At 39.6% G+C, this 16,602-nt stretch overlaps 1 protein-coding gene across 1 annotated transcript in view; it reads right to left on the bottom strand.

Annotated features, from left to right (window-relative positions):
* The window catches only part of LOC104225778 (uncharacterized), a 67,337-nt gene that overhangs the window by 30,721 nt on the left and 20,014 nt on the right, over positions 1-16,602 (bottom strand). The window contains exons 15-26 of the mRNA XM_070153011.1: positions 16,175-16,242; positions 15,679-15,799; positions 15,394-15,597; positions 15,080-15,283; positions 14,876-14,985; positions 8,944-9,034; positions 8,766-8,864; positions 7,716-7,880; positions 7,552-7,626; positions 7,010-7,462; positions 6,575-6,922; positions 6,355-6,486 (exon numbers count right to left, since the gene is read on the bottom strand). Coding sequence (XP_070009112.1) covers positions 6,355-6,486; positions 6,575-6,922; positions 7,010-7,462; positions 7,552-7,626; positions 7,716-7,880; positions 8,766-8,864; positions 8,944-9,034; positions 14,876-14,985; positions 15,080-15,283; positions 15,394-15,597; positions 15,679-15,799; positions 16,175-16,242 — 2,070 coding nt within the window. The remainder of the gene's footprint in view (positions 1-6,354; positions 6,487-6,574; positions 6,923-7,009; positions 7,463-7,551; positions 7,627-7,715; positions 7,881-8,765; positions 8,865-8,943; positions 9,035-14,875; positions 14,986-15,079; positions 15,284-15,393; positions 15,598-15,678; positions 15,800-16,174; positions 16,243-16,602) is intronic.

Raw genomic sequence — 16,602 nt, 5'->3', positions numbered from 1 at the left:
AGGGGAGATTTCCCAATTACACTTAAGAGAATTTCTCTCTTAACTCTCTACTCACTACAATGTATTGTATTATTTTGGGATGATTTCTACAAGTGAAGGAGTGCATCTATTTATAGAGGTAAAGACCTCCTCTTGATGTCATTGGTGACATCAAACTACCTCCTCTTGATGTCATGGGTGACATCAAAGGAGGAAGCTTCCTCCTAGCATCCACACCAACTCTTTCCACCAACTCTTCCAATTGGCATGCCATTGTTGACTAAACATAAACCAACATTTTCAATCTCCACCTTGGTTTGCGTTTCGAGCGTGTGAACAACTCTGGCCAAAACTTCTAAGCTTACTGGGCAACCCCGTTGTAAGAAACAAGAAGAATCAAACCATTGTTGAACATACCACCTCCACCTAGCAACTGTTCTCTTCGGAGTTGCATCAGTTGATGCACACCCCCGCCAAGTCCTTGCAGTGTGCAAACTTAGCGAGCGGGACTATCTTGGTCAACATGTCTGCAGCATTATCGTCTGTGATAACCTTCACGACCTTGATAGTTCCCTCATCAATAACATCTCGAATAAAATGAAATCTGACATCAATGTGTTTAGTGCGCTCATGAAATCTCTGATTTTTCATTAGATGAATAGCACTCTGACTATCACATCTAAGAGTTGATTCCAGCTGAACCAAACTCAATTCCGCTACTAAACTTTTCAACCAGATAGCTTCCTTTACCGCCTCCGCTGCTGCCATGTATTCTGCTTCTGTCGTAGACAAAGCGACAATCGACTGCAAAGTCGACTTCCAACTGACGGCACTGCCAACGAGGGTAAAGATGTATCCAGTTGTGGACCTTCTTCTGTCAAGATCTCCTGCATAGTCAGAATCCACATAACCGAGAATTGAAATACCTGTACCACTTTTTCGAAAGGTAAGACCAACACCAGAAGCTCCTTTGAGATATCTCAATATCCACTTGACAGCTTCCCAATGCCTCTTTCCTGGGTTGGACATGTATCTACTTACCACACTTACAGATTGAGCAATATCTGGACGTGTGCATACCATAGCATACATAATACTACCAACTGCACTGGCATAAGGAATCTTTGACATATGCTCCACCTCATCCTCAGACTGAGGCATTTGTGACTCTGAAAGTTTAAAATGAGGAGCTAATGGTGTACTTACAGGCTTGCACGTTTGCATATTGAATCTCTCGAGAACCCTTTCAATATACCTCTTCTGAGAAAGATGTACAACATCGTCTTCTCTTGAAATCTCCATACCAAGGATTTTCTTTGCAGCTCCTAAATCCTTCATGTCAAATTCCTTACTCAATAGTTTCTTCAAAGCATTTATCTCTGTAATGTTGTTAGCAGCAATAAGCATATCATCAACATACAACAGTAAATAAATCATTGAGTTACCAGACATCTTCTTGTGATACACACAACTATCAAATGCACTCCTTGAGAATTCATGTGTAGTCATGAATGCATCAAACCTCTTGTACCACTGTCTAGGGGATTGCTTCAAACCATACAAAGACTTCTTTAGTTGGCATACGTGATCTTCTTTTCCCTCAGCTAGGAAACCTTCAGGTTGATCCATATAGATTGTCTCTTCTAGATCACCGTGTAAGAAAGCAGTTTTGACATCAAGCTGTTGAAGCTCCAAGTCAAATTGTGCAACCAATGCTAGTAGCACGCGAATTGAGCTATGCTTCACGACCGGAGAGAAAATCTCATTGTAGTCAATTCCCTCCTTTTGGCTGAAACCTTTTGCAACCAATCTCGCCTTGAACCTAGCATCTTCCACTTCAGGAATTCCCTCTTTCTTTCGGTAGACCCACTTGCATCCAACTGTCCTCTTCCCCTTTTGTCTTTTCACTAAGACCCATGTCTGATTCTTGTGAAGAGACTCCATCTCTTCAGTCATGGCTAACCGCCATTGTGCGGCATCCTTGCAAGAAGTTGCTTCAATATACGAGGAGGGCTCCAGATCTTTAATCTCTTCTTGTGCAGCTACGAACGCATATGCAATCAAGTTTGCTTGATTTATAAGGCGTTCCGGTTCTCGTGTCTGCCTCTTCTCCCTCCCCTTCGCAATTGTGTATGGTTCATTGACAGCAAGTTCTTCAACGCCTACATCTTCTGACTCATCTTTAACCTGAGTCTCTTGATCCTTTTCCTTGGCAAGCTCCACCGGAAGCTCCACCTGCTCGTTGTTCTTGTTTCCTGAAAACTCCACGGAAACTTTACGGGGATCAAGTATAGAGGATTCATCGAAGGTGACATCTCTACTAACTATAAATTTGAGTAAAGACAAACACCAAAGTTTGTACCCTTTTACTCCATCCACATACCCTACGAATATGGCCTTCTTAGCCCTTGGTTCAAGCTTTCCTTCATTAACGTGATAATAAGCTGGACACCCAAATACTCGTAAGTATGAATAGTTAGAGGGTTCACCTGACCATACCTCATTCGGAGTCTTAAAGTCAATTGCCGATGCTGGAGATCGATTGACAATATGAGCAGCAGTGTGAACTGCTTCAGCCCAAAATACTTTGGACATTTTGGCTTGTAGGAGCATACAACGAGCCTTTTCAAGAAGAGTTCTGTTCATTCTCTCGGCAACTCCATTCTGCTGTGGGGTATGCCTGACAGTCCTATGTCTTGAGATCCCATGAACCTTGCAGAATTCATTAAACTCTTCATTGCAAAACTCCAAGCCATTGTCTGTGCGAAGATACTTGATTTTCCGCTCCATTTGATTTTCAATCAAAATCTTCCACTCTTTAAATGCTTCAAAAGCATCACTTTTTGCCTTCAAAAAATACACCCAAACCTTTCGTGAGAAATCATCAATAAAAATGAGAAGATACCTCTTTCCGCCCTTCGATGGAAGTTTAGAAGGACCCCATAAATCTGAATGGATGTAGTCTAGCACTCCTCTTGTCTTGTGTTTGCCAGTGCTGAAGCTGACCTTCTTCTGCTTCCCTAGAACGCAGTGCTCACAGAAGTCAAGCGTGCTGATCTTCTCACCTTCCAAAAGTTTACGATTGCTCAACATCTCCAGTCCACGTGCGCTCATATGACCTAGTCTCATGTGCCATAGTCTTGCCTTGTCATCATTAGATAACTGCACTGTAGATGCATTTGCAGAGCCAACAATGGTGCTTCCGGCCAATGTGTAAAGGCCGTTCTCCAGCTTGCCTTTCAGCATGACTAAAGAACCTTTAGTCACCTTCATAGTTCCTGCTTCGCTCATGTACCTGTAGCCTTGTTCATCCAGAGTACCCAAGGAGATCAAATTCTTCTTCAGATCAGGAACATGACGGACTTGTGTAATAGTCCTCACGATTCCATCATGGCAGCGAACCCGAACTGAGCCAATGCCAACTATTGCACAAGTTGCATTATTGCCCATTACTACGGTTCCTCCACTTTTCTCGTAGCTGCTAAACCAGTCTTTTCGGAACGTCATATGCAGAGTACAAGCAGAGTCTAACACCCATTTGTTTTCATAACTACTATTATTATTACACGATGTTGTTAGTACATAATCATTATCAAAATTATGTACCTGTTCAACTGTAGATGCACTCGCCTTTTCCTTGGACTTTGACATTGGGCAATCTCGTTCAAAGTGCCCCTTCTTGCCACAACCCCAACACTCTGTATTCTTCTTGTTCACACGAGACTTTGATCTGTGCTTTGATTTGGTCTTTCCCTGTTGGCTAGTCCGGCCTCTTACAAAGAGGCCACTTGCCTGGTCATCTCTATCTCCTTCAATGTGCCTCCGCACATCACTAGAGTTAAGTGCCTGCCGCACTTGCTCAAGCTTGATAGGCTCCTTGCTATACATCATTGAATTCTCAATATCACGATATCCTGAAGTCAATGAAAATAGCAAAGCACATGCAAGCGTCTCCTCCTCCCTTTTAATTCCTGCAATCTGTAAGTCCATGACAAGTTTATTAAACGCATCTAAATGATCTTGTAACGAAGTACCTGACCCCATCTTAAATGTGTGAAGACGCCGTTGTAACAACATTCTTGTTGTCACTGATCGGTCTTGGTATAGCCCTTCTAGCTTTTCCCACAACTGTTTGGCCGTCTCTTCGGTACCCGTACTCACTTCACAAAGCACGTTAGGTGCAAGGGATAGTTGGATTGCACTCAATGCATCCCCTTCAATCTTCTCCTTGTCGGGAGCTGATATATCCGTAGGATACTTTCCGTCAATAGCATGGATTGAACCTTCCCTCCGCAGTAACGCCATCATCTGGATCTTCCAGATATTGAAGTTGTTGCGTCCATTGAATCTATCAATTTCAAACTTCATGGAACTCATATTTGCTTGTTCTTTCTCCTTGGATCGTTAAAGAATCCTGTCGCTCTGATACCAATTGTTAGCGGAAACGTAAAAGAAAGAATACAAGATTTAACGTGGTTCGGATCAAAATAATCCTACGTCCACCAGAGAACAATTGCCCTTTTTAATATTAACAAAGGAAGGGGAGATTTCCCAATTACACTTAAGAGAATTTCTCTCTTAACTCTCTACTCACTACAATGTATTGTATTATTTTGGGATGATTTCTACAAGTGAAGGAGTGCATCTATTTATAGAGGTAAAGACCTCCTCTTGATGTCATTGGTGACATCAAACTACCTCCTCTTGATGTCATAGGTGACATCAAAGGAGGAAGCTTCCTCCTAGTATCCACACCAACTCTTTCCACCAACTCTTCCAATTGGCATGCCATTGTTGACTAAACATAAACCAACATTTTTAGCATGCCATTGTTGACTAAACATAAACCAACATTTTCAAAAAGGTTGCACAATTGATGAAGAAAGGGACTCCTTACTCGAAGAGAACTTATCCAAGATAAAGGGAAGGGTTAGAAGTTGAAGATAACTAGAACTCTTCCACCAAGGAAGAGTATAGCATTGGAACTCTAGTTATTTCCTATCCTACTAACTCTTTAAATTACAGGATATTCTTACTTTACGGGTACGCACAAAAGCTGAAGTTAAACGTGAGTTGAGAGCAAAATAGCAAGGCATTTTGCAAGAAATTTTTGTGGGATTCAAGTGTGCGAACCTGAAGCTACATGAACCAGATAGAAGAATCAGTTCCAAGTGTCTTGTCTTTTATTCTAGTTTCATTATAGTAGGTGTTTTCAAATTGTACCTTTCAGCTTTATCTAGAAGCAATTGTATTAGGTACTCTGAGTATTCTAGAGTTAACTTGAAGTTATCGCAACAGTTAGAGGCTGGTTGCCACAACGGGATTAGAGGTAATCCTTAGGTTTACAAAGAATTTTGAAAATGCTGTTTGGCTCAGTGATTTAGTCAAGTGTTGGGAAAAATCTTACTAAGTAATAGGTCGTGATTTTTACATCTTTTGAGCCGGGTATTTTCCACGTAAAAATACTTAGTGTTCTTTACTTTTCGCATTTATTATTTCACAAATAGTAGTATAAGGAACACATAGAAGAACCAGGTCCTTCTATAATCTGTGCACTCGAAAAATTGGACACCACACAAATCATCTCCCCTCCTCCCGTGTGGCATTGAAGAATAAAACATCACCATCTGCATTGGTTTCTTAGTTTCTTGTTGTGGTTGATGCTTGTTGCTACTGCTTCATTACATCTATTTTCTGGCTCTTAGTTTGTTGTGATTATCTTTCTGGCACTTGGTGATGGTAACGCTTGTTTCTACTATTTCTTTCTTCCATCCTAAGCCGAGGGTCTCTCGAAAACAACCCTCTATCCTCCCAAGGTAGGGGTAAGGTCTGCGTACACACTACCCTCCCTAGACCCCACTTGTGGGACATCACTAGTTATTGTTGTTGCTATCTTTTTATAATGGTGTTGTATGGGCTAGCTTGCATACACCTCGACTATTCCATCGGGTACATCAGTACATACTACCTCACACCAGAACAAGTATTAGGTAACTCTGCCAACAAGGCTTAGGCACACGGGAAGAAATAACCTAGTGTTTCACTGTTTTTTGTTTCTGCTAAGATTTGAACCCTAATCTCCAAGGATTGCACTTGTTTCATTGACTATTCCCTACCCACCCACCCCCCACCCCACCCCCGAATGCAAAGATTTTTAAAATTTTTATTTAAATAAAAATTTCTAAAGTTTCAAAGCAGAAAAATACACAGCCGGCCATTTTGATCAGACCTACAGGAGTAACTAGCAAATAAGATGTTAGAACTTCACTAATACTATAACCATAGCCAAAAAGACAACAATTACGACAACAATCAATCAATGACATTAACAGCAACAATAGCTAGAACGACCACACTAGCTATACAATGAATTACCTCTACGAAAGAACTACCACCAGGATTCCTCATATCACATGCCCAGAAATAAAGGTGGCTGCTAGGGAGGCTGTCATCACTAATTCTCAGATTTCCAAGAGATGCCTTTATAGTAAAAGAAGATGGAAACACCTATCCGAGGAGAAAACAAGATTGAAAAGTTGCACTCACATAATAAATATCACAACGGAAAAAATCAAAGTTGATGGAAACAACAGACCTTGATATCAGTAAGAAAATTATCCTGGGACAAGGTAGCGAGCTTAGATCCATCCTCTTTCATCAGCAAGATCTGGGCACGAGCCATGTTCAGTGTCAGACCGAAAATAATTCTAGACTTCCCCTTCCCAAGCAAACCTTTCACTGCAGGCACATCAGCTATCTCAAACAACTGTGAATCAACCACATTTTCCTTGGAACTATCATGTTGTGTAATGGCTGATGAAGAAGTGTCACTGAAAGATTCACAGCTTTCCTCCCCCACATTTATGGCATTTACAAATTCCATTACTGCCAATATTGTTGGCCTACGACAGAAAAAAGACAAGGTAGCAAGTGTGACGGCTACCTGTAATAACCAATATGCAATTAAGTTAGAAATCCTAAGTGCAGAACAAAGTAAACAGATTTAGCCAGATAAGAAACACCAGCTGACCTTTGTATCAATGCTAGTATAGCGAGGTGACTTCTGGTCATAAATAACCACTTGAGCCTTCACAAAACTATCTAATGTATCAGTCAGTTTTACAGAATTAGTTCCATTATCATGAACATCAATAGGCAGAAGACCAGCAAAACGATTAAAACTAGGAGCCTTTGACACGGTCTTTTCTGATGACAAAAAATTTCCAGATGAATATGGACTATCAGCCAGGTCATTTAAATTTTCAGATGCCTCATAAAACTCCTCTTCTCCATCATATTGACTAAATTCATTGCTCTGGCTTTTGACATCATTCAAAAGGGGGGGTGCACCAACATTTCTGATGAAGGATCGTGCTAGATAACAAGAGCCAGATATCCCTGTCTGGCACACCAAATCTTCTACCTCCAGAGCTTTCAGGAGAGTCCCTATAAAAATATCATTGCCTCTAATTGAAAGCTCAACCTGTGTCAGACATAAATTTAAAGCATTAAAGCAAAAGATTAGAGATCAAGCTAAAATAAGACCGATAGCAAAACCTGCAGTAATCTTACCCGACCACCCGTTGCTCGAAATTCAAATAAGCCTCTCTCCTCAGCTAGAAGTGCCTTAGTAAAACTTTGATCATGCTAGACAAAGTGGAAAGCATATTATACATGTCAGTGGAGTCACTGCTTTTCAAGAAAAAGTGTCCTTGATAGTTTTCACCAATACTCACCTCTGGACTATAATTGAAGCACATCTTTAACTCATCAAGAATACCGGTCAAATACAGACTCTCCATTTTCGACAGATCCATTAAATCTTGATTGTCTGCGTGATCAGCTTCATAGTCTTCAGACTCAGATGATGATTCAGATAAACCAGCAATTGGAGCTGATCCCTGCATGAAACCTCACTTTTGAGAAGTTTCTCATAGGAAAGCAACAACATGCAAGGACTTGATGAATATATACTCCTGTTTTCCCCGTACAACACCCCCACCCCACCCCACCCCTCAAAAAGGGGATAAAAGTACTATCCTGAAAGCAACCAATAAAGACAGTCCTTAAGATCTCCTCAAATCCGAAGACTTAAACTGCCAAATCTAAGTGAAGTTATGATGAAGTTAAACTAAGACATCTTGTCCTAGCTCTTAATCCACACCAAAAACCTATTTTCCCAATGCTTCTAATTGATCCCCATTTACTTATGGTAAGGATCTCGATCCATTAACATTGTCCAGAGAAAAGGAATTAGAGAGAGGGAGGGAGAGAGAGAGAGAGAGAGAGATACTCCTGCAAGTTTTTAGGAAAAAATCTTTTTGTCTTGAAGGCAACAGGTTTATCATACTATAGTCTCCAAGATCAAATTCTGCTGACCACTCACCACTCACCAGAGTCTTTTTTTCCAAAACCCGTGGGGATACCTGCTACTTCCCACCACCAACAAGTACCAGATAACTCTATCCACCAAGGCTTGGACAGATGAGAAGAAATCACCTAGTGAATTTGACTCTGCTGGGATTTTAACCCGAGACCTAAGGTTCTCAACTCACTTCATTGACCACTAGGCCACACCCTCGGGTGCTTCACTCACCATATTTTCACCTTAATTTAAACTATTAACAGCAGTTTCTATTCATCAATTCATAGTTTGTCATAGGCACCTACAAAGGGATGTTATCTGACAAAGACCATCCAACCACAATCTTATGACTCTAGCTATTGGCATGTCAATAAGCAATCAATTCCAAATCAGCATAAAGAGAAATAGCACAAAGGTCTACCGATGCACGATAGATGGCCCCCAGCAAGTGGCTCTGCCATGTCTTCTTTAAATCTTCAGAGTCACAACGTAATATTAGAGCATTTGCATCTTCCACAACCTACAAGCAATGATAAGGTAAGGAATGTCAGAAAACAGAATCTGCACAACCAAAAGAAGCCAAAGATTTTGAAAAGTACGTTGGTGGCTCTTTCAGCACTATAGACAGCCAACACATGTTCGTCGCCAACATCATTTGGAGGAACTTGATATAGTTGCTTTCCTCGTAAACTGCAACAAGGCAGTACAACAATGAAGTTAAGGATACGAAGCACAGATAAAAGATGGATAAGCCAGGTGAGCAATAGGAATTACAGTCAGAAAACCTAGATCGGCTTCACATGGAGGACCACCAGAAATCTAGACATTATCTCTTTTTTTCCTTTTTTTTCCAAATAAAGTACCATTGGAGATGAAAACATGCTGTACGTTCGAATTAGTTGCTGAGATAAAATTCTTGATTCTATAAACCAAACCACATTGTAATAGTATATCATTTATCTCATCTTCAAGGCATAATATAAATTCACATGCATTTAGCTAATTTCATGTTCTAGCACTATATCTATCTGTCTTTCCAAAGGCATGAAGTAGGATAGATTTTTGTACATTTTTAATTTTTTGGGATCTGTATTTAGCTACCGGTCCAACACAACCTCTGTGCTGAAGATTAATATAACTGTTACCATTCTCAAAAAAAAAAAAAAAAATATGAAGCCATGAAGTAGGATAAGAGAGCTCATGATCCAATAATACATTTGGGTTATCCCCTCCCGCCATACAGACGTAAAAAGAGGAACTCCATTCACGAGCATGGTTAATAGGACATACAACTTCCCAATCTGTGAACCTTGCTTCAATTTTGATTTTTGCTCCATGCTATGACAGCATACCAAACACTAGACTACTATTCGCGGGGAAAAACAGCAACTTCAATATGTTTTTATCCTTTTTGGGGTTAATAAACAGTATTTTGATCAAATTATGAGGCTGAACGCAAAAAACATAAGCTTATGATGTCATGAAAAAGGTAAAACCAAATTCCGAGAGGATGTGGATACCCCAGTACAAGGAGTCCCAAATTACCAACAATGTTATTGGGGAGATCTCAATAGACATATGCGTAGATCTACAAACAAATTTCAATCGAGCATATGGGGAATATGGTTATGGTACTAGAAATGAAGTGAAAACTATTTTTTTTTTTTTGGCAATCCTCTAGGCAAGCGCCTAGGGCTAGCTTTTTATTAATAAAAGAAAAGAAAAATACAACAATTAGGAAAAGTACAAATAAGGGGGACAATAGCACCGGTATTGTTACCCATATACCTTGGCTATATAATCACTCCTCTGCGCCTCACATTTCCTTATGATGGCAGCCTCACATAGTGAAAACTATTTTAGAGTTTGCCTTGTGATTTATTTTTAACTAACACACTTTTAAAAGAGGGAATCACATCTGGTAACATTTAAGAGTAGCTGTAACTATAGTCAAATAGACTTCATCTTGTAAGTGACGAGGCCATGTATAAGGATTGCAACGTTATACAAGGAAAAGCCCTCCCCCCATCACAAACTGATGAACATCATCCTTGATGTTCAGTAAAAGAGTGCAACAGAAAAGGGCAATAATTGATTTAACCCAAGCAAACTTTGGGCAGGTCGAGTCATCATCAGCCTATTGATTTGACCCATTTTGACCCGCCCAAATTTGACCAACCCACCCAGTTGTTACCTCTACTTATTATTCCAAAAATATTTTTATATCAAGCTCTTAACTAATTTTCCAAGTAAACCATGATTTTTCCGTTCATCACATAAATTTTATATCCTTCACAGATGACTCATATCACAAAAAGGGCTATTAAAATATGATAATGTAAAGTCTGATCCTCCATAATAAAACAATGGTAAAGAATTGTTTGTTTTCTTTTTTTTTTGACAAGTTGACGACATGATGTTATTTTTAATAAGGTAAACAATCCATTAATGATGGGGAAACCACGTATATTAGCAGTATACCAAAAAGCAGAGAACCCACTAAAAATATGGCTATGTACAAAAATACCGAATCATCTATACAAGCTAGGAGCTCATGAGTACACCAAAAGAGAACTAAAGATAAAAGGCTATGCTATCAACTTACAAAGTCATTTTCTAACCCTTCAAACAGTCCCTTATTTCTATCTATCCATACAACCCATATAAGAGCTAACAAGGCAACATCTCATGCCCTAGGTCTTCTCTCCTCCTTCTACATGCCCAGATATGTAAGAGCAGCTATGTAAGCGCTTCTTTGACAGTGCTCTGCATAACCCACTGCACTTTTTACCAATGTAGGACCACCCACCACAACTGTGACGTTTAAATGCAACATGAGATGATCTGCATTTTCACTCGAATGTTTGCACACAAAACACCAAATGTCGTGAAGAAACGAACCTTATTCGACACCCCGATAAACGAATCATTTGGTGCAGGATCTCCCAACAATCTATAGTAGTAAGATTTGACTATATATAGGCCATCCCTCCTAAAACCTCACCCATCTCCATAAGTGGTGTATCATTCAGTGTAAGGTGCTTGTGAAGCAGCTCCAATAGATGTTAAACTCGCTCATTTCCCAATCTTAAAAGTTTTTCCTAAACCTCAAATTCTGATAAACTTCCCTGCTATGTATGTTTCGGCTCTGTTGTACTGTCATCTTTGGCACGTCACTCTAAAGAAATTAGGGAAGCACTACTTAATATCTGTCACCACACCAACTGTGTCTACAAAAACTTATACTCCCTCCGTCTCAAATTAGATGAGGTACTTTCCTTTTAATTTGGAAATAATTCAACTTTAAACTCTTCATTTTACCCTTAATGAGAAGCTTTTATAACCATACAAATATCATGACCCCACAAAGTTTTTACCCCTTAAGCTTTTAAGACAACAAGTTTCAAAAGATTCTTCTTTTTTTCTTAAACTCCGTGTCGAGTCAAACTACCTCATCTAAATTGAAACGGAGGGAGTACTACTAACATTCTCTGCCCTAAGTGATAAATAGGCTAAAGTGTTCCTACATAACATGCTCGTCCACCCAGATTTCTAGAGCTTCTTTCTTTTCTTATTTGATGAAGTAAGTGGTTAAAAAATACTCTCCAGAGCTTCTTTCTAGTAAGCTTTATTGAAGATCCTAAGATCTTCTACTCCGTGATCTTATTCCTTTGAAGATATCACCGATCCGTAATTCATTAAGCAAAATTTCCTAATTCGACTTGCGTTCTCCTTCAAAATTCCGCCATGGCGACTCCAATTTTTGTTTCAGTAAGATCAATGTTGCATCAATGGCATGTAATATGTGGAAGGCATGGTTGATTAATACTTCATTTCCTTATTTGAACAAATACATATTTCGCCACCTAGCTAGCCGCTTTTCCACCCTCTCAATCAGCATATTCCACTCTACTGAGTCCTTACTGAAAGCACCCAGAGAAAGATGGACCAAGGTAAGTAGTAGGTAGTGCTCCTACCTTATTCAACACGTATGCTAGGTCTTCAGCATTTGCTACCCCGTCCACCGGTTTGATCTCGCATTCCCTAAGGTTGAACTTTAACCTAGATAGACACCACCTGCAACCACATAAGGGTTTGTCTTAAATATTTAGCTGGGCCACACTTGCATTGCTGAATACAAAGGTGTCATCCACAAATATGAACTGGATAACCCTAATGAAAATTTTGTTCCTCACCGAGATAAAATGTCTCTTAAAAATCCTCCATCAATTTAATTCAGCGGTTTTATCCCCAAAAAGAATAGCATCGCAGATAGCGGATCCCCCTATCACCAGAAGGTCCTCCATTCACTAAGACTTAGAATCTAACAATAAAAATGCAAAATTGATCCACCTCCTCTTGTCCCAAATATGTCATAGTTATGATGTAGTCCAAGAGTTCCTAATGCATATCAACATAAACCTTGTCAAGGTCCAACTTGCATCCAAAAATTCCTAATCCCTAGCTCTCCCTTCTTCCTTCTAGGATCAATCACTTCATTCGCCACCAAAGTTGCATGCAAACTCTGTTTACTTGATCAAACGCATTACAGAAATGGGTATTGTCTTATTTAGTGCTTTTTTAGTATGTTAGAAAGCGCCTTAGGAATTATCTCATATATGATACCCACCAAACTTCTATGCATGTAGTCCTTGTACTTATAACCCTCATCTTTCAGCATAATAAGTATGATGTGTTGAGGCTTCTTTGAACTCACCCATTAAAAAATGTCATAATGGTCCGCATCAAGTTCCCTTAAATCTGCTTTAGCACAGCTGGACAAAGGCCAATGTGAACCCATTTGGTCCCAGGATCTTATCTCGGGCACAACTCACCTCTTGTTCTCCTATAACCCTTTCTAACCACTCCCTCCTCTCGTCTCTTATTTGGTTGAACATTATCCCCCTCCCCCCCCCCCCGAAACTTTGGTCTCCATCTAACCTCATTTTTATACAATTAATATTCGTACTCCAAAATATTCTGGACAAGGTGGGAGTAGCCCCTGGGGTGGATAAGACGTGGGAAGCGAAGCTGAGATGGTTTGGTTATGTGAAGAGGAGATAAGCAGATGTCCCGGTCAGGAGGTGTGAGTGGTTGGAAATGGTAGGGCCAAGGAGATGTAGGAGGAGGCCGAAAATATATTGGGGCGACGTGATCAGGCAGGACATGGCACGTCTTCAACTCGCCGAGGACATTGACCCTTGACAGGAGAGTGTGGAGGTCGAGGATTAGGGTAGTAGGTTAGTGAGTAGTTGAGCGTGCTTCTTTCTTGTATCTGTATTGCCTTTCTATACCTGTAGTACTAGTGTATTCTCGTATTTTCTATTATTAGATTTCTAATACTACTTGTTTCTTTTGATCCGGGTATCTTATTACGTGTTTTCTTCTATTTACATACATTTGAGCCGAGGGCCTATCATAAATAGTTTTTCTACCTTCACAAGGTAGGAGTAAGGTATGTGTACACACTGTCTTCCCCAAATCCCACTTATGGGACATATACACTAGTATGTTGTTGCTGTTACTCCAAAATTGATAGCATACCTAAAGGATAGTGTACCTGGTGACATCACCTGTTCCACTACTCCTTGACTCTATCTCTAAAATCAAGCACCTTGAGTCACATGTTCTCAAACAAGGGCGGATCTAGTGTTAGGATACCGGGTTCATCTGAACCCAGTACTTTCGACGAGAAGTGTAAAAATTCGCTAAAATTGCAATAAATAGTAGATATGAAATCATAACTTTAAAGATATAATGGGTTCAATGCTAAGAACCTTAAAAATTAAACCCCTAGAATTTAAATCCTAGGTCCACCTTGGTTCTCAAACTTGGAAAGAGTACTTTCTTCTACTACTCCTTCCGTTTTAAAAAGATTGGCTCTATTTCCTTATTAGTCCATTTCAAAATGTTGGCACCTTTCAATATTTCCTTAATAGGAAGCAATTATAGCCACACAAATATTATGGCAGATTTCAGACCACAAGTTTCAAAAAAAATTCAGCCACACAAATGCTATGGCTTATTTAAGACCACATATCTCATAAGTCTTCTCTTCTTTATTAAAGTTTATGTCAAGTCAAACTATGACAATCGCTATCTAGCAAGATAGGCACATAGTCAGAAACAAATCTAAACAATGGAACTAGCAATGCATCCAGCATCATCTCATCCCATGCAGTAGATACCAAAAGCTTATCCAGCCCTTATTTTGAAATAGACTCATGGTCTGATCCATGTAACACTTGCTCCTATTAAGGGTAAATCAATAAGAGGTATTGTTGATAAAACTCCGAAAATTCCTCCATTTCCCTAGACACCATTATACTCTCCACTCCTTCCTCCCAGAACCTTATTGTATTAAAGTCTTCCTAATACCCATGGAATCTCCCACTCGGCCATACAGTTGGTCATCTCCCAAAACTAAAGAAAATTATCGATGTCAACCAGCCTAATGTAGTTACTTTTGCGGTGTTTTGTTGGGGCTCGATTGTTTAGGTGATGCCACAAGACATGGAGCATAGTTTTTACCTGGTATACTGCTTGTAAGATCTAGAGCCAGGATTTTCCAGTATATAAAGAAAAGTTCCAACTATACATAGGTATCTCCGCTGCCATACAGCCTCCCTACCACCAACACCCTACAGTGAAAAAAAAATAATTATCAGAAATGTACAACTACTAAAGCACATATCAATATGCAACAAAACTTGGATAGGTTAATCTAAAAGTAACCTTCCAGGTAAGAAGACCCAACCACCCTTCAAAATCAGATTGAGTCCAAGGACGATAAACATCTGAATCATTTCTTTCCTCTCCTTCAAATATCTTTGCAACTTGCATCAACCGATGATACCGAGCAGGAGAAAAATGGAATCCTAAAGAAGGAAGACGCACTGCGAGTCTCGTCGAAGGAAAGGCAGGATTCTCTAGCCGAATCTGGAAAAATTGGAATATGAGAGGTGTTGCACCCAAAGTTGAAACTGTGAAAACATACTAAGGTAAATTATGTGAATGTAAGATCATGTTTAGAAGAAATGTGCAATCACCTGTTGAAGCTTTAGAACCACTGCACACTTGTCAATAACAGGCAACCAAGCAACAAAGTTAGACCTAGATGGCCCAACTCCATTTGTAGGGGTTTGACTCCAATAGTAATCACCATCAACCAGGAAAGCAGAAACATCACTGAGGACCATATCAAACTGAACATACATATTCATCTCCTCAGGTGCGATAAATTCAGAATCATCCTGCCCAAATTACAGAAACACGGCACTTTAGCCAACTGAGGGATATCTGGTCCTATAGATTCAGACGATCCTTAGATTTACCTTTGTAGAAATCACCAAATTTCCCAAGTCAAGAAGCAGCTTAGTTGAGTGAGTGTTATCTGGAGAGAAATCTGTAGGAATGGTAATTTTTGGAGCCGCAATATTCAAATCCAGGAAGAACCTGGTAAAAAGCGGATATCAATTTTAAAATTATCAGGATGGTATAAAAGAATACAACATGTTGATATCTACCACAAGATTTGTTTGGGTTCGAAGGTTGATAATGCTGCAACATTAAACAGAAAAAGATAGAAAAACCTAACAAACTTATAGGGAGACATGCCTAGACCACTGAACCATCAGTCTTGATCCCTGTCCGCCACTCCATCCCTCCACAAAACCACCTATTCTTTACATCAGGATCACATTTGCAGATTTTTTTACTGGACAATAACATGTAGCAATTTTTCTTTTAAACTGCTCAAATTACTGTGAGGGACCAGTAATCTCAACAACATCAGGATACCAGTTTGACATACAAAAGAAAGTATCTAACCTGGACTGATCCGTAAGAGCTCTGTTTACTTGTTGCTGTGCAGTTCGTTTGACTTCATCAATTGTCATCTAACAACAGGACAAATACACATCATATACCAACACGTTTCAAATGAAAACTGGGAATACAAACATAAACCAAGAATCTCTTGCATAAATTAAATTCAACATTTTTGAGACATTAATATCCATATTACTAGGTTGAGTGGCAAAGAGCAATTAAACAAGTAGTAACAGCAAGAGTTGATATTAAAAGGTGAAATAAACGTCTTAAAGGCAATAGTCGCCCTATCCCAAAATGTTCCCCTTCCTTTCTGGGTTGTTTCAAATTGTTGTTCAATTCCCCCATGGAAGTTTCAATTCTTTTCAATACCACAAAGTTTCTAAGCCTCTCTTTTACCTTTCTCAATACAATATTATCCTCAACTA

The sequence above is a fragment of the Nicotiana sylvestris genome, chromosome 8 (genome assembly GCF_000393655.2).
Source record: "Nicotiana sylvestris chromosome 8, ASM39365v2, whole genome shotgun sequence".
Classification (NCBI taxonomy): Eukaryota; Viridiplantae; Streptophyta; class Magnoliopsida; order Solanales; family Solanaceae; genus Nicotiana; species Nicotiana sylvestris.
The sequence above is the reverse complement of the archived record's forward strand: the minus strand, read 5'-3'. Positions and strand labels throughout refer to the sequence as shown.